The following is an 18,941-nucleotide window of genomic DNA, read 5'->3' as shown; positions in this document are numbered from 1 at the left end:
GGACTCGTTTTTGAAAAGAAAAAAAAAAAGAAAATGAAAAAAAAAATCTTGATTTACAAATGGCAGAGAGACAGCCACCCAGCCATGCAAACTCAAACTGAAGGCTCACTTTGGGTAAATAGCTACTTCTTGCTTTTCATCTCTCATTTTTCTTAAAAAAAAAAAAAAATTTAATAAAAATCAAAACCCGCCCCCCACATCCCGTGAAAAAGGAAGAGAAGAATTCCACGCGTTCTGTAAATTAGCCTAAAGTATTTAAAGTATTTCAACTTAAATAATTATCCACAGTCAGAATAATTTACATACACATTAAAAGCGGTTTAAATTATACCTTCGAAAACACAGCGCCTGGGAAAACATTGGCTTGGCAAGTATTCTTGTAGCAGCTATTGCTCTGATGCCTTGTAAAAGTAAATAGTTATTACCTGTTATAATGCAAAGAAAACCCTTTCAAAAATCAGTTGGTTGAGCAATTAAGAATACACTTTTCCTGTAATTTTTGGACTGAAGCAATTTATTAAAGCTCAATTTAAATACAGGGATGATGCAACTTAAAATCCAGATGACCTTTCATAAACCTAAGCAGCTCGGATACATCAACATTTCTGGTTATATGTTGTTGGCAAATAAATGTTTTAAACACTTGGCACACAGTTTAAGTTAATCCATAAACAGAATTTTAGAAGCATTTAAAGTAACTGCACATAAGACCCATGACCTTAACACATGATAAATATTGTTGGCGTGGAAGGGTCATTTTAAAGAATAACAAATAAATAGCATGTCTTGTTTATACATCATTGCAAAGTGGAAAGAAACAAGGTGCACATAAATATTTCTTTTAAAAATGCGATACTTTCAGCGACACGGAGTAGGGGTTTTGACCGGTTATTTTTTGTCTTTTTTTTTTAACTCTCTCGATTTTTTTAAATCACTCTCACCAAACTTTGCGCATTTTCACAGGATCAAAGTTTAGAGACGATAAAAAATACAAAGTCTTCCTTAGCAATGGTCCAGTCTCTTTGTTTCTGCGAGTCACTTAAATAATAGTTTACATTTCAAGTTTGTTTGTTTCCTGGCTCAGAATAATAATAATAATAATAATAATACTGCTAATAATTAATTAAAAAAAAATCTATGTTCAAGTGCCCTCTCTGATTTGTCCCCGGCGACAGCCCCGGCTCCCAGCCCGGCCTGCTATTTCCCGGCCTCTCCTTTGTCCGGACGCGCAGCGAGCCCCCCCGGCGCCCCCGGGCCGGGCCTTCCTCCCTGCCCGCGGCACCCCCGGCCCGCGCCCCCTCCCCGCCGCACGCTGCTCCCGTCGCGGTCCCGGCTCGGCGGCACCCGAGGAGAAGAGCGAGGCGAGGCGCGTCCGGGCAGAGGGTGGCGGGGGCCGGGCAGCGCTCAGTCCCTCCGCCGCCTCCGCGCCCCCCGGCCCGGGACCGCACCGCCGGCTGTCGCCGCTCCCCGGGGCCGCGGCGGCGGCGGGGGGCGGCCACGGCGGCGGCGCTTAAGGCTTCTCCGTGCACTGTTTGCAGAGGCTGGAGGAGACGCTGTTGAAGATGGCACATTTCTCCGGGCAGGAGGTGGCGGGGGGCAGCCCGGCGCTGAAGGGGTAGCCGGCCGCCTGCTCGTAGGCGCCGAGGGCGGGGTGCAGCGCCGCCGCCGCCGCCGCCGCCGCCGCGGCGGAGCTGGGCAGGGAGGCGGCCGAGATGGCCTGGCCCTGGTTGAGATAAGCCACCAAGCGCCGCATCTCCTCCAGGGCCTGCGCCTGCATCAGGATGTAGTTCTTGGCCAGGAGGAGCGTGGCGATCTTGGAGAGCTTCCGCACCGAGGGACTGTGCGCGTAGGGGATGACCGCCCGCAGCTCGTCCAGCGCGTCGTTCAGGTCGTGCATCCGCCGCCGCTCCCGCGCGTTGATGTTGAGCCGCAGCGCCTTCTGCTCCTTGGACTTCTTGCTGCCGCCGTGCCCGTGGCTGTTGGAGCAGCTGCCCTCGGTCGCCTTCAGCCCCCCGCCCCCCCCTCCGCCGCCGCCCGCCGCCGGCGAGGCGACGCGCGGGTCCCCCCCGGCGCCGCGCAGCACCAGCTCGCAGCGGCCGTCGCTGTCGTCGTCGGGGCTCTGCTCGCCGCCGCTGCTCTCGGCCACCGAGCTGCGGCTGGCGCTCTCGCCGTACTTGACGCAGACGGAGCCCGGCGGCAGCGCCAGCGGGTCGCCGCCGACTCCGGGCTGCAGCAGCGCCTCGGGCTCCGACGCCTCGTAGCAGGCGAGCGGCGAGGGCTGGCGGTCGCGGGGGTGGGAAAGGTCGAGCCCCGGGGGCGAGCGGAAGGCGGACTCCATGCGCTTGGCCGAGGCGGCGAGGCTCTTGTGGAAGAGGTCCTCTTCTGCGGGCAGCCCCAGCGCCCGCTCCATCGGCGCCCCGCTCGCCTCCGCCTCCTCCGCCCCCCTCAGCTCCCGGCCCGCTCCTCCAAGGCTCCGCGCCGCGGCGGGCGGCTCCCCGGCGTCCCGCTGGCAGAAATCGTTTCCCGGCTCTCGCCGGAGCTGCGCCGTGCCCGGCGCCGCCGCTGCCCCTTGTCTGGCTCCGGCGGCGGCTCGGACTGCGGCTCCGGCTGCGGCTCCGGCTCCGGCTCGGGCGGCGGCTCCGGCTCCGGCAGCGGCTGAGGCTCGGGCTGTGGCTGTGGCTCCGGCTGTGGCTCCGGCTGTGGCTCCGGCTGCGGCTCCGGCTCGCCCTCAGCAGGCGCCGCGCTGGGGCATTGTGCGCTGCCAGTGGAGCCGCTTCCACCGTTTATCTTGCTTGGATTCACCTTCAAGAGATTTCCGGACCCATCAACCAGCAGCCGCCGCAGACGGGGGAGTCTTTTACATCATTATCTCTGAGAGTAGGTTATTATGAAGAAGACTCGCCTGTTGGGACAGAGCTTTCTACCCAATCAGGTTAACGTTTTAATTAATAGGATTAAAACGGTAACAAACAATCCCAGGCGCTATCTGGCCCTGAGTCTGAATAGTTTCTTTTCCCAGGTCTGAAGACAGGCAGCAGCTAGAGCTTTATAAGAGGCGCCTGCTCCATTATTCTCCCTGCCATCTGTATACACAGCTTAACGCATATGTTTGCAAGACGTTGTGTCCTGTTAGTAACCCAACAACTGCCTTTAGCTTGACATGTGTGGCGACTTTCACTCATCAATGAGCACACTAAAAGCCCTACTTAGATCGAAGGATGTTCTTTGCCTCCTTCAGCAAATTACAACCCTGCACTGCAGAAAAGCCCACTTCAACACTTCTCCTTCCGAGTGCTGCCAGCAGACTTCTGCTAACTTAGCCGTGGAGTCGGGAGTGACACCCTCTCCCCCCAGCCCACCCACCCCCTGCATTTACATTAACTTATAGCTCCCTCCCACCCCCACACGTCTTCCCGAAAAGCATCGCCTGGGAAAGAAAAACATAAAATTAAAAACCCCTGGAGCAGCCCCAGCCATCGTGCCCACTCCTGCCCACCGCCAAAGTCCACCTTGCTTCCTTGGGAGGCGGGTGGTCCCCAGTCCTCCCTCTCCCCACCCCCCCTCCAACAAACGGAGACCAAACTACGGGGAGGTTCCCCTCCTCCTTCCCTTATCCCTTTTCAAGTAGCAGATTGCTGCTTGCGAGTGATTATCCCCGGTGTCCCTATAAAAAACATAAAGCCCCATCAGTTACCTTGAAAATGAACGGATCTGGGGAAGAGAGAGGGCGGGAAGAGAAAGGGCAAAACCCACCAAACTTTTTAAAATTTATTTTTTACTGCGACTGACCAACTCTTCGCGGGTCCGTGCCCTCCTGCTTCCCTCCAGCGAGCCCGACTCGGCCGGAGCACCCCCGCTCTTGTCCCCAGCGCCGGGATGCCGCCGCCGGTGTCAGGGCGAGGCGGCCTCGGCCACCCGGTTACTCCGAGCCCCTGCTCCTCTCTCGGGGCTCCTCCTCGGAGCCGGGAACACTCTCCTCTGCACTCTTCCAAAAGCTGAAGTGGAAACCCGAGGGTCGGTCAGAATTTTGTCCCACTACTCCTCTGATGAGCAGCTCGCTCTCGCCTTTCTGTTAGCACTCAGAGTATTTAGTGGTAGGCTTTCATTCTTATGACATCGGTAAAAAAACAATATTTCCCAACACTTCCAAATCATTCTTATGTGGCAGGATAACTGAAGGCTATGAAAATTTTTTGGTTTCTCTGGTTTCATTAAAAACCTTTTAATTGTGTCTTTCGGAGTTGGCCCCAGGTGTTGGACTCTTTTCATTACATTTTGCTCTAATGTGATGAAATTCTAATTCTCTCCTTACCATATGGTTAAATTTCCCCACTGAGAATTAGTTGAAAAAGGAGAAATAATCTATTAATCTCTGTAATAGATTCACAAATGAGGTTTGCCACAGAACCCGTTTTTGAATGGTAATATCAGAACAGTTGGGTGCCTTGTTTCAGGAAAGAAAGGACCAGGCGACAACAGAAAACGTTTGAATTTTCACCTGGAAAGAATGAAAAGAAGCCAAGCTGCAGATTTCAGAGTAATTGACTGAGATTTCATCTAGCGAGGACATGACTACAATACAGACCTTCCTCACCTCGTGTCTCCGGATCAGAGGCGAACATACAAGCCGAGCCCTCCGAAGAGGGAGGGTCTCACCCCCCGCCCCCCAGCCCCATTTGGCTGCTGCGCTTGTCCCTGGTCGCCGTCCAAGCGCACAGTCACCGAGCGCCTCGCTCCCCTCCCCCTTTCCGAGGGATGGATGTCACCGTTAACCTCTATCATTATTAATCCAAAGGCATTTTAGGTTTATTGTTTTTCAATTAGCAACTTCATTTTCCCCGGGATCATAAACAAAGGACTTTATGTTCGCAACAGGGATTTGGGTTTTTTTTATTATTATTATTTAATCTGTTTAATATCCAACTTGTAAAACTCGTGTGGTCACTTAAGGATGACGGATACTGTTATTATAATTTGATGGCTAGTGGGAACATTTCATTCCCCTCATCTTATTTCTTCGAAGACAGAGGGCTCCGGCTTGATCTCTCCCGCTGATCTGTGGGTTCACTAACACTGTCTAGTTTTTTCTGCAACTTTGGGGACGACGTACAGCGCCTCTCGGCAGGCGGCGGGTCCCATTGCCCCGGGGCTGCCCCGATGGGCGAGGGGCGTTTGCCGGGCCGCGCCGTCGGGGCGGGGGAACGGGGGCACGGCGGCGACCTCCGCGGCAGCCTCCTCTCCCCCTCGGCTGCGTTCGCTTAGATTTCCTCTCTGCGTCTGAAATACCCCTCTCCGTCTAAGCTTTTTTTGCTTTTGCCTGTCCACTGGTCAGTCTGCATGATCTGCCCCTAGATCTGCTCGTATTCTTTTTACCTGCTTCATCCCGCCTTTTCAACCACCTCTCTTTTCCTTTCATTTCTCTCCATTCTTTCCTTTCCCTCTCTATTGGGTCTGTCCCCTGTTCTTGAGACATGAATATATCCCTTCATCTTGCCGATGTGCTTGCTCATATGTGACTTGCCGTGCTCTAAAGATGCCAACTTTCTTACAAACTTTACCTTGTGGGAGGTGTGGGAGGGAGTTGGGAGAGCAAAGTGGAGGGGACGAAAAGAGAGCCCCTCTCGCCTTCCCTGGACCCGCCTGTTGTGATCTGCCTCTCCCCACCTCACGAAGAAGTGGCTGTTTAATAGTCTACGGGAACTTTAGTTTGGAAGCAAGCAGAAGAATTTATAGAAGCTTTAAATGCGGCGCTTATAAAAATACCGAGGAATGGTCTTTGAGGTTTATGCACTCGTAAACTTTTGCTGATTGCTTCTGGGAAGTTGTCAGGCATTTAACACTGCGTTTATCTTACAGCGCAATGAAAACACATCTGCCCAGCGTCTCGTTACCTGGTTTAATTGTACCGCAGCCCTCTGCCACCAGCTCCTCCACACTTGGGTCATTATTTCGGGAAATGAGCAGCCCGGAGCCGAGCTGCAGAAGGGCTGCGCCCGCCGCCCCGGAGCATCCCCCGGGCTCGGCTGGCAGCGGCCGGGCACGGGCCGTCCTGGGCGGGACAGGAGGCAGGGGCAGGGGGCAAGGACGCCGGCAGGTCCCAGGGTACAGATGAGAGCGGACAGCACAGGGACTGCTGATTTTCTGTGGCGTCTTTAGCAATTTCTGCTCGAGAGTTACTCTGTTCCGCTCCCCACCTGTGAGAGAAGTAAAATCCCCTTTTCCCTCTTCCCAGGGTTGGGTTTGTAGAAAAGTTTCCGTGATGAAAGACATTTTCCAAATTTTGCCGTCAGACGCCCAAGGGCTGAATGCAGGCAGATTTCAGTCAGGTTGGTGTCTCCCTGCCTGCTCTGAGCAGAGGGACTGCGTGTGCCTGCTGCAGCCGGACGGCCCCGCAGCAAGAGGAGGGCTTGGGATCTTCCGCAACTTTCCTGTCCTTCTTCCAGCGGCTCAGCCCGAAGTCTCTTCTTCCTCTGACACGCCGAGCCTGGGGGAGATCAGAGCCGAGCGCCGAGTGCAGCAGGGGCAGCCCACCATGCAGGCTTTGCCCGGCTCTTCCAGCACTGAGTCAAGCTTTGGAGAGCGCTTTCGTTCGCCACAACTGCAGCTGTGCTGTCTTTGCGAATAAAACTTTATTTAAGTTCAAGGTGTAGAAAAAACCCAGTAAAAAGAAATAAAATTACCCTCCCTGCTGCATCCTCTCGTGGTGCAAACGCCCTCAGAGGTGCCTGTTTGCCCAGAGGCAGCCCCAGGAGGCCGGTGCGCTCCCCTGGGAGCTGCTCCAGCCGCCGGCAGGGCCCGGGGGGCTCCGGGCGCCTGTGGGGGTGAGAAGGGGGCGATGCTCTCAGCCCCGGGACGCCGGGCACAGCTCACGGTGCCGGGGGCAGCGGGCAGGGCGGGGGGACGTGTGTGTACAGCCGGGCTCGGGGGGCTTTGGTGAGACGAGGGGCCGCGAAGCGGAGGCAAGCACTGCCTCCGTTCCTGGGAGTGGTACAAAAGCGGCGCTGGTGAATTGACCCGCAGCGCAGCGAGGCTGAGGCTTCTCGGGGTGAGGAACGACACCCTGACAGCCCGGGCCGGGCCTCTGGGGGGCCGCTGGAGGTGCCCGGGGAATTCCGGAGGGCTGCAGAGACATCCGGGCAGCCGAGCATTCCTGCGGAGACACGCCGGGTGTGCGCGGCGTCCCTGGGGGCTCCGTGGGGACCCACCGGCCCCGGCCCCGGCCCGGCCGCCGAGCTCCCGATCCAAAATCCACAGCACCATCTCCTGGGCTTCGGCAGAAGTGCAGGGCCCTCCTCCGAGACGGCGGGGCTGGTGGCAGTGGTGGAGGGAGCGGATGAAGCCGTAGAAACTACATGAAAATGTAAAGAGAAATTGCATTGAAACGTAAAAGACTCCTTCAGCGTTTTTCGGCATGGGGAGATAACTAATTATTCCTTTGGTGTCCCTTCTGAAACTGAAACTTGTGAGCTGTCTGTGCTTGGACAGGAGTCAGGAGGCTCTCAGGAGGTGTTTTCTGTTCAATTATATAGACACGGTAGAAAATTCATGTACTTGAAGCCGATTAGGATGGAAAAGTCTGATGCTATCCCCATTTCAGGGACAACACAGGGCATATAGGCAGTGACAAACTCACTGAGTCATTACACCGAGGTTTTTGGAGAAAGGCTGGAAGGTCCTAACATAAAGCAATAAACAAAGCTCTGCTTTGGTTTGGAGAAGTTGGAGTCCCTTCCCTTCCCTTCCCTTCCCTTCCCTTCCCTTCCCTTCCCTTCCCTTCCCTTCCCTTCCCTTCCCTTCCCTTCCCTTCCCTTCCCTTCCCTTCCCAAACCTTCCCAAACCTTCCCAAACCTTCCCAAACCTTCCCTTCCCTTCCCAAACCTTCCCTTCCCAAACCTTCCCAAACCTTCCCAAACCTTCCCTTCCCAAACCTTCCCAAACCTTCCCAAACCTTCCCAAACCTTCCCTTCCCAAACCTTCCCTTCCCTTCCCAAACCTTCCCTTCCCAAACCTTCCCTTCCCAAACCTTCCCAAACCTTCCCTTCCTTCCCCCCACCCTCTCTGTTTTTCTTTGCTTCCCCTTTTCTCTTTTCTTTTCTCTCCTGTCCCCAGAGAAGCTCTTTTAGGCCCTCCAAGCCATTTCTTTCCTCATGGACACAGTTCCCCATCCATGTGCACTTCTGCACCCCAATAAATGCCTGGCTGAGTCTCAGCAGGAGCAGGGGCCAGAGCTCTGGCCATGTACAGTTAATATTAGTGTTTACTCCCTGTCTGGCTTTCCCTTTCAGTCTTGACCCTATTTTCTTTGATAATCTTCCACTGTAAGGAACGTGGCACTGAGCTTATTCTTCCCACCCTTGTCTGACTAGGCTATAGATGTCTATTTTCAGTTAATATTTCATCACCAAACACTTTCTATAGGCTTTTGCTTTTCCTTCCATGCTTCTTGAACTCCATCCAGTTCACTTTTATTGGTACTGAAAGTACTTAAATCTGAAAGCAGTAGTCGAGATGCTATCTCATCAGTATTGTATACTGAGAGAGGCATCTATCACTTCCCGGGTACGTGACACCATGTCTCTGTGTTAGAAGTCCAAAAATTGCACTGGATTTTTTTTTGGTCACACTGCTAGATCCTATTTAATTTACTGAAGCCCATACATACAAATCTATATGTTAGTAGGCATGTATATTACACCTACTGTATTCCCTTCAGTCACCACTTTGCAATTATAGGAAGAAAAAAATACTTTTGCGTGCCTTCTTTCCATTCCTTATAAATCCATGCTGTTTACTGGTTGTGGATGCATTCTTCCCTAAGTGCTTAAGATTTTTACCTTTTAATATTTTTTCCTCTTTATTACTGCAGACTGAAGTTAGGCTTACCAGATGGTAGATGACAGGTTCACTCTTTCTCTTCCTCTTCCCTTGCCATTTTAAAAGATCAGTAACCTTCTCCTCTTTCTTTTCAGACATCTTAGAGCTCACTAATTCTCCAGGAACACTAAAATATTGTCAGTATTTTGGATACATCCATTAGTCAATTCCCCCTTCTTCCCCATAGGAAGGATATGCTCAGTTTCACATCCTTAGTTTTCTCTCCCTCAACCTTCCCTATGACATTCTCTCAACAATCCTAACTACAAGGTTGTTTTTCCTAACTGAGCTTTCTTTTTCATAAAAATTGCAATTAGTACTTTTTAAAATTTAGAATCATCACTCCTTTTACCCCCTTCTTTGTAGAATAACAAATCTCTTTTATTTCTAGTAATTCCCTTTTTCCCCTTGTAATTAAAAGATAATTTAAAATCTGTACACACCTAGGTCGTTGCAACATTAAAAAAATGGAGGCACTATGACTTGCAGTGCTCTTATATTCTATAAATAAGGCAATTTTATATGTTTAATGAGTTATCATGGGCATAAAATAAAAAAAATGGGTTGAAATACAGTTCAGTAAGAGTTAAAATCCTTATATTTAACAGTGAAAAAAAATTTTGTTCTCAAATTCTTCCTATATTTCAAGTATTTCTGAAGAAAAGTATAAGCTCATTTCCCATTATATCTCTTTAGTTGCCAAGATAAGTAACAAGAAAGAACAAAGAATTTCCTTCCTGGATTACTTTGCTAAATTCATACTTTAATCTTTTGGTAGATGATGTTTTTCAAACACACTCAGATGTCTGATTGTCAGCTTTATGTCTCAGCAAATATTCCCAGCAATTCAGGTACAGTAAAGTATCTACCTCTAGCAAGCCTCTGTGTACTATATAACTTTTATAGTCATTATAAAAAGTAATTTATTGAAAAAACTTAAACCTTTTCCAACTCAACTGACTTTTGATTTAAAGGTGTGTGATCCTGGTTATGGTAATCAGGTGTGGTAGGTGCTTTTTTCAGAATTAGGTTTGCTGTTTATGTCACAAAGTTTAGAAGCTCTGAGAGTAACATCCTCTAAAACATAGCATGCTCAGAGAAACAGAGATATCAGCTCATGTTTCACTGTTACAGTGCCTGGAATTGCACATAATACAAGGTAGGAGAACTTTTCCCATTTTTAGATCACATTTTTTTCTCCTGGGTATTATTTCTCTTTGCTTTCACTGAAGTACAATACAATTCTGACTATGGACTGGCTCTGGGGAAACAGCTTGTAATAAAAAGGAGGAAGTAATATTGCTTTTCTTTCTTTCTTTCTTTCTTTCTTTCTTTCTTTCTTTCTTTCTTTCTTTCTTTCTTTCTTTCTTTCTTTCTTTCTTTCTTTCTTTCTTTCTTTCTTTCTTTCTTTCTTTCTTTTCTTTGCTTTCTATCTTTCTATCTTTTCTTTCTTTTCTTTCATTCTTTTCATTTTAAAAGTGACAGGATCCTTTAATGACAACAGTGATCATGACCAACAGGAAAGCTCCTTATACCAGTGCCTAGCTCTGATTAGCACTGTGACACTCACAATATTTTTGAGCCAAACCATTGCAATGGCATTTGAACTTGTTTTTCCATCCAGAGAGGAGAATGCTGCCAGCTATGGTCCCAGCACTTTGCTGACTGTGTGGGCAGAGGCCTGCTGGTGCAAGCTAAAGGAGTCTACTTCACTGCATCCTCAAGGACTGGGGAGAAAAATCAGGGAAGCATCAGCAGCTGAGGTATGGACCCTGCTGAGCTCCTGAGAGATCCAGCTGCTGACCTCTGACATCTGGGCCAGCCTTGGTGCTGCTCAGTTAGTCCTGTATTCAAACCCAGGCATAGCACACCCACTGAAGAGTTGAGCCAGGTACCATGGTGGATTAAAGACAGAGGCCATATGCTATTCATGGAGAAAAAACCCCATACAGTTCAGTTTTATGAGGAACTTTGTCTTTCAGAGTATTTTGCAACATAGTCTCAGTTGCCAAGAGCAGTCCAGGTACCACTAAGCTTACACACAACTTCCTTTCTGAGGGTAAGGTTGAGTGACCAGAGAATGGTTGAGGTCTGACAAAAGCTTTTAGCATCCTTAGTCCTGTCTTAGGCTGTCACAGAGACTTACCAGTGTTTCCTTTGCAGAGTAATTTGATTATTCCAGAAGAGGACTGCTGGAGGCAAGGAGTTCCACGCACCTGCAGGCTGAATCCACCAAGGTGACAGTCAGTTGTGCAAAGGCACATTTGCATGGAGATCTGAACATATTTCAAACTGATTTACTTCATAATTGTCCCATTTCTCTCACTGGTGAACTGCTTGGACAACAGATTTATTTGAGTTTAAATGGGCATGAAAAGAAGTGGCAAGGCTGGAGGCAAGACTAGATGCATCTGATCTACAAAACATGTAAGATTACTTCTGGGAACTTGTGAGCTGAGAGACTGCCAGGGAAAGGGCATAGAGCCTTTTCACATGCCTGACCCTGCACACAGCTACACATAATATCAGACCTTGTTAGCACAGGAAAGAAGCCCACCATTAATGTAGTGGTTGGTTCCTGAGTTCTTGTCTATAATCCTGAAATAAAGATCTTAGTGAAGAATGGCATGCTGTTTTCTGAGACATCACTGAGGTCAGCCTTATGGGGGTCTGATTAGCCATCAGACTTGGAGAGGTGTGTGCTTGAACAGCCAGAGGTTCACTGAGACACATTTCTTTAGACTCCCAAATAGGTTGTGGGAGATTCCCTGCCTTCCTCTCTTAACTGTGGTCATAGGAAGTTTTGCAGGAATCCTCCAGTGTAATGAGTGTCATCCAGTGTAATCATCCAGTGTAATCCCATGCATGAGCAGAAGCTCATGCATGGGATGAATCTGGACCCACGTGCTCACACTTAACGAGACTTGGGCCCCATTTTTGGCCATAAACTCAGAATTATTCCATCAGCATGAGAGTGGCACAGTGAGAAGCATGGACCCTGCAACACATTGTTATCATATTCACGCTGTTGATTCTGATTCTCTGATAAAGTTAATTGACTGAGTCAGGGCAAATTTGCTCCACACCTGCTCTGGACAGAGCAAGCTCAACCAGCTCTCATCAATCACTCCCACCAGGAAACTGGCACAAACAGTGCTTGTTCAGCTGGTGCCAGAGGCTGAACTTGATGGCACTGGTACAATCCCAGAGTGTAAGGCTGTGGGATGTGCAAATGACCCTGGGGGAACCACATCAGAATCTTACACTAAGCCACTTTATTTTTTACCCTTAAATTACATTTCCTGAACCTTTCTAGTAAACTTTGTTAGTCTCAATGTCATTCACTTAAAGCTCTGGCAGCATTTCCTTCACATGAAGTGCAATTTATGCATTTGTGATCTGTCCATTATCAAATTGGTTCTAGGATGGACTAAGGGTGTCCATGTTCAACATCCTTATCTGGGAGCCTTCAGCAGGAGACATGGCTGCACTTTGCTGTGTGGGTAGGAATCCTGCAATCCAGGAGTCCAAGAAACCCTGCCTTGCATTTGCTGGGCTCATTCATCAAGAGGTTCACCCCAGATAGGGCTTGTTTAGGAAGGGCTATTAGACACACCACACCTGCCTCATCCTTTGTTTTGTGAATATTTCTGAGCCTTTTAACGTGTTTTGCCCTGCCCTCCTGTCTGTACTCAAAGCACTCCATCCAAAGCCCACGCCTCTTCACAAAGGGAGTATGTCTCTAAAAGCTCTGGCACAAGCCTGTGGTAGCCTGTGGCTGTCCTGCACAGTGGTTGCATGGAATGAGAAGCAGTTGGACATAAGCCCTGAGAGGAGCAGGGTTCTGCCAGCCCCCTGTAACATGGTTATGACATGGATTTTGGCAGCCTTGGTAAACCCAGGACCTTGGGTAAGGCAGAAAACTGGTTAAGAGCTGAAACTCTTCCCAAGGCAGCTGTAGAAGGTTAAACTCTATATCTGCAGACAGTAGGTGGCAGGAGAAAGGGAGGCAGACATCACCAAACCTTATAAATCATGTCTGCTTTTGAAGACCTTAAGTGCGTTGCTGGCTTTTCATCAGCAGAGAGAGGAGCCTGACTAGGAACCTCCATTTGGAGACAAGTCAGAGCACACAAAAAACTGAGCAGAGATGTGTGTTGAGCTCAAAGATAATTTGACAAGAACAGCAGCAGCAGCAGCAATAGGAGCTGCAAAAATCCTAAAATCTTAAATGGGCAACTACTTAGCAGGAGGAAATAGACTGTAAAGTAAAATATATTGTGTGGAATACACATTTAAACATTTGAATCCTTTCAATTCTGTTTACAGGCTGTAGCTACAGACCCTCATCCTATATCAATGCTAAATAACTCTCTATGCAGTTTGAGATCAGGAGCTTCAACCAGGACCAGGTGGCACTCAAGGGGTTATTGTGATTGGCACTCTGTCTCGTGATAACTTGCTTGTGTGCCCAAAAGTCAAATCTGAAATAAAGGAGCACATTTAAGATTTCAGACTGGATGCTGACATACAAACCTGGGCATGGGCAGAAACAATGCTATCAGCCCTCCTGTCCTCACCCCAGCCTTCATGGGCACAGTGGTGGTGTGCTTCTCTCTGAGCTGGGCTCTGAAGACTCTCATGCTGGAGTTCAGCTGTCCCAGTGAATTTAATTCCTCAAACATCTGGACTCCGTCTGCTGCAGGAAAGATGGTGGGCCAGATGGGAAATCCTAGTGGCTGCAGACAGCCTGGGGGGCACCTACTACATTGTTCTCAAAGATGATTTGAAAATTATAGATCACAGAACCTAAAGAGCTTTCACATATATTACTATAAATAAAGTGCCTTTTCATTTTGCTTTTTTTTTCTTCCCCCAATTATTTTATAAGGGAAAGATGCTAATACACGTAATATGCAAGAGATATATTCACTAGACATTTAGCAGGCCAACCATGCTTCCAGGGAAAGGAAAATAAAAGGCAGGCATTGAGCCTGAGCTGTGCACACAGTGTAGTTGTTAGTACACACCCTGCTTCTGCTGTCAACCATTCCAGATAGCCACTTCCAAACCAGTTTGGGAAGAGACTGGCTTGAGGTGTGGACCCATGTGAACCTCATGAAGTTCAACAAGGCCAAATGCAAGTTTTTGCACCTGGGTCAGGACAATCTGGAATCTCAGTGCAGACTGGGGAATGAAGGGATTGAGAACCACCCTGTGGAGCAGAACTTGGGGATCCTGGTGGACAGGACTCAAAAAAGAGCACTTGCAGCCCAAGAAGTCAGCTGTACCCTGGGCTATATCACAAGAAGTATGTCCAGCAGGTTGAAATTTAAAGAGGGTAGATTTAGATTTGACATAAGGAAGAATTTTTGTGAACAGTGTGATGAGACATTGGAACTGGTTTCCCAGAACTTTTGTGGGTGCCTCGGGAAATGTTTAAGGCCAGAGTCAATGAGCTTTCAAGCAATTTGATCCAGTGAAAGATGTCCCGGTTCAAAGCAGAGAGGGTTGGATCAGCTGATCTTTAGAGGTCTCTTCTGACCCAAACTAATCTGATTCTAAGGGTCCAATAGCAGTTCCTGCCAGTTCATGGCCACAGGGTAATATGGCCTGCAAATAGGTTTGACTCCTTTCATGCTGGATAGCCATCTCATCTCATCTCATCTCTTCCATCCTGGAAGGCTTTGTCTTTCCAGATGACAAACGTGCCAGCATGCTCTGTTTTTTTCTTAGTGTGATGGTGCACATTCTGTGCCGCATGCCTATACTGCATCTCTTATGTTATTTTAGGTTTTGTAAACTGGCAAAAGAAACACAAAGTAGCAATAACATTTTAGGGCCATTGGGGCTGAAGGAGACAGAGGCCAAGTGCTCAGGGCTCTGGGTGAAGCCATCCTGTTGAAGGTGGTTTTGGTCCTAGCAGTGCGGGTATCCATCAGTCTGTGCCACTTTGTCTGGGGCATTAGGGACTCCCATTCCCTTTACTTAAGAGTGCAGATATAGCCCAAAAACTGAACCTTCATCACTGGGATAATCTCAGCTGACAAGTGAAAGTTGCACAACTTCCTCAAGATGTGAAATGATGAAGGAAACTTTGTTCTATGAACTGGACAAACCAGACAGTACAGAGGGTCAGCAAATTTAGGTACAAACAGAGACTCAATGTAATTGGTTTCAGCCCTTGGATTTTTGGTTTTTTACCTTTGCAATCAATGATAATCAGAGACTGACCATGCATCGCTTACTGTCATCACTAAGAAGGATCTGGCAGCTTCTACTTTGGGATTACAGAAATTGTTCTTTCAGCTCCAAATAGTGATGCTGCAGTTTGAATACAAACCTGACTGAGGTTCAGTAGTTAATAGAAATGCAGTGTAACAAAGTCTAGTGCTAGATCATGTTTATGTTATGCTGTCAGGAAAACAGAAATCAATCCAATTTCAAATGGAAGGTGGACAACAGCTGCCAGAACTGCTGCTGGAATGAAACCCTGGAAGAAAAAAGGAAGGGTATTAGCATAGGGTAGTCAGAACAGTTTATTTACAAAAATTATTGTCAGTTGAAGGAAGGGACTAAAACAGGAAGGATTTTATTTCACAATATTCACAATATTTAATTCACAATTTCACAGGATTTTATTTCAGCCTGTATTGTGATTCTTCAGCAGTTACAGAAAAAGGTTTATCAAAATAGAAGAAAAAACATCTGAAGAAATAATCTTGGAACTGGAAAATACAGGAGAAAGATGAGAGGGATATTTTAATGGCTGCCAAGAAATTTTGAGTGTTCAAACAGTTAAGGAATTTCTACAAAACATAAAGACTAATTAAAGCAAAAGGCCATAAAGGCTATCCCCACAGGTGACACAGCTGGTGCAGAGGTTTATCCCTTTAGATCAATCAAACTTGACACAGATTATTTGCTGAAGTGTTTGAGAAACCTCCCTGTTCTCCCATTTCTGAGACAGTCTTGCTACAACTAAACAGGAGATTTTGGTATTTCAGGTAATTTTTGCTGGTTTGTCTGGAATGGAAGGCACATTTTAGAGTCTCAGTCTCAGCTATGTGGACATGGCTTTATCAATTTGTGGTAAAGTGCAGCTTTAGGTGAGCATTCTTCTTCTTCAGTCCATTTGTTGTGAACTATCACTCAAGTAATAAATACCTATTGGTAGAAAAGGGCTACACAACCATTTTATTGCTATGTTTAGTATTTCTGTTACAGAATAGTGGCAATAAAACAGGGCTAATACAACCTTAGATTTTGCTTGCAAGAACAACACAGAAAAATCTGCTATAAACCAAGGGAGATTGATACTTGAAAAAATAAAAGAGGGAGATAAGCAAAACCAGAATGCCCTAGGAGCTGCCACCACTTGATAAAAACAGTCTGTGTATATGTGAGGATATTGGTTGTGTCATGAGAGGTAGCCTGGTGGTCATAGGAGGTTGTAAATCCAGATGGACACATGCTCTGCCAAGAGGAGAGCAGACAAGAGGCATTAAGTCGATTGTTTTGCACAAGACATTTTCAGGCAACGACCAGCAGGTAGAGTTGACCGAGTCCCAAAATACAGCACAGTCATGAAAGGGCTGTGTCAGGGTAGACCCAGAGTTTGAAATGACAAATATGCAACTCTAATTCAGCATCGAGTCTGTTAAAGTTACTAGCTCATTTGCAAGTATTTGAAGGTCTCTGCTGTGTTAACCATGGGGCAGTGATGAAGATGGTGATGGTGTGTGCTGTCTAAGGGAAGGTGTGGGGAAGTGTGTTGTAGATGGTGCTGGCACATGGCTTTTGGAAACAACTGTTGGGTTGTGCTCCCGTAGTGCCGTACTGATCGGCTCCCGCACAGGCAGTGCGTGGAACAGACCTCTGTTGGGTTCCTTGGCTCTTAATGAGTCTAAACAACAGCTGTTCTCTCTTTCTTTGGGCCAAAGTCAAATGCTGAAGCATAAAACATGTGGGTTACAGTGCCATGGAGGGAGTGTGCAATTCATCCTGCTGTAGCTGTGGCAGGCATGTGCACTTGTGTGAGCAGCATTTACATGCATATGACAGTCTTGGGGAGGGCAGGAGAGTCACAAACTACAGATTCTGGTTTAAAAAGCTCAAAGGAACCACTGCAAGCATTTAATTGGACCTCCTGTGCAATACATAAGACTGCAGTGAATTAATTTGTTTAGACTACATCATGTCTGTGGAAAAGAAAGCCCTAATGTTTCGATTTCTCTGTTAATGCAGGCTAACCTTAGAGAAATTGCTCCAATGATAGCTGTTCTCCCTTTTTAAAACATGTCACTTTCTCCTGGTTTGAACCAGGTTAGTTTCAGCTCCTTTGCATTGCACTTTTGCATTTCTCTTGGCCAGACTGAAGACCATTCTTACTAATGTTAATTGAGTTGTCAACTTCCCACTTGTTAAAGTCAAACTCTTTAGTTTATCATAATAAAACACACCTCAGGGAGTCTTCTGGTTAGTTGCTGAGCTCTTTCTGTATTGTTAGCTGCCTCCTTGAGGAGGAGCAGCACAACTGAAGTCTGTGCTCCAACTGCGCTCTTTCAGGGTGTCAGTCATTGACTGGCTGTTTGAATGCTGAGCCTGAATACCAGGTTCTTCTCCCCTGCTTGATATTCCTTGTTAATGTATCCAAAGATTACAGTAGACCCTAAATTGCACTTGGAACAGTGTTCAGCTCTCTGGCCATTTTTTCCCTTAATAAAACCATCCCTTTTTCTTTGTCAAGCTGACAGAGTTACAATCAACTCAGCAGTTTTGTTCAAGATGATGTGGGCAGGATATTACCATGGTTTTAGTAATCTTGAACTTTTCCAGTATTTTACAGGCTATAGAAATATTTTTCCAGTATTTTACAGACTATAGAATAGAGTAAGCTTCTTTGTCAACTCTTGAAATTCTTTTACACAAAATATCTTGCAACGTAACCCTCATCTACATCGTGTCAGGGAATTCATATTCATTTAAATACACCTGCTAAATCTACAGGGATTTGCATGTGCACTTTAAATATGCTGCAAGTTATACTTAAATATGCATTGCAGACCAGAGAACTGGTGTTCAGCTGCTCACAGAGTTTAAAAGCAGAAAACACTATTATCATAATTTAATCTATGTTAGTCTATGAGGATTCTAGAACAGGTTTAGTTCAAGAAGGAAAGAGAAGCAGCCTTACATTTATTTCAGAAGCTGTACACTTTGGTCTAAATTTGCATGATTTAGACTGCAGATTTCCTTTTCTGTACTTGTTAGAAATAACATATAATTCCTGTGTGATCTGAAGCAGCTTTTTCAAGCTTACATTTTCACTGAATTCAGAGGTTTCAGCTGCTGAGAAGATATCAGAGTAACTGAAAATTTTCAAAAAATCTAATTATCTTCACCATTAACATTTTACACAACTTCTAAATGAACTGTATTCAGTGTCTGTTGCTAGCTATTGAAACTTGCAAATTGGACAATGGTTGAGGCTGGAAGCGACCTCTGGAGGTCATCAGGGCCAAATCCCCTGCTCAAGCAGGGTCTGTTATAGGAGGTTTCCTAGGACCATTACCAGTTGCCTTCTGAGTAGCCTCACAGGTAGAGACTCCACAACCTCTCTGGGCAAATTATTTCAATCTTTGACTAGCCTCACAGTAAAAAAATGTGTGAGTTTTCTCTGTGTTTAGATGGAGTTTCATGTTTTCAATTACTAACCATTGCCTCTTGCCCTATCTATGGCTATTACTGAAATGAGTCTGGCTCTCTCTTCTTTGTTTTTTTTTGGTTTTTTTTTTGGTTGTTGTTTTTTGTTCCATCAGATATTTATAAATGTTGATAAGAACTCCCCTGAGCCTTCTCTTCTCCAGACTGACAGTCCTAGCTCTTTCAGTTTCTCCTCACACAAGAGATGCTCTAGACCCTTGATCATCTTTTTTGGCCCTGCACTGGATTCATTCCAGTAAGTTCATCTCTCTCTTCTGTTGGGGAGCTTAAATCTGGACAGATTGCTACACATGTGTCTGACCAGTGTTCAATAGAGGAGAAAGATCAACTCCCTCAACCTA

The 18,941-nt window shown here is 47.0% G+C and overlaps 1 protein-coding gene across 1 annotated transcript; it reads right to left on the bottom strand.

Annotated features, from left to right (window-relative positions):
- Positions 1 to 1,510: 1,510 nt before the first annotated feature.
- On the bottom strand, positions 1,511 to 2,410 carry BHLHE22 (basic helix-loop-helix family member e22). Its single transcript, XM_066546959.1, has one exon. It carries the CDS (start codon positions 2,408 to 2,410, stop codon positions 1,511 to 1,513), a length of 900 nt encoding a protein of 299 aa, XP_066403056.1.
- Between the last annotated feature and the right edge of the window lie 16,531 nt (positions 2,411 to 18,941).

Source organism: Molothrus aeneus, chromosome 1 (genome assembly GCF_037042795.1).
Source record: "Molothrus aeneus isolate 106 chromosome 1, BPBGC_Maene_1.0, whole genome shotgun sequence".
Taxonomy (NCBI): domain Eukaryota; kingdom Metazoa; phylum Chordata; class Aves; order Passeriformes; family Icteridae; genus Molothrus; species Molothrus aeneus.
This window is presented reverse-complemented; position numbering and strand designations above follow the sequence as displayed.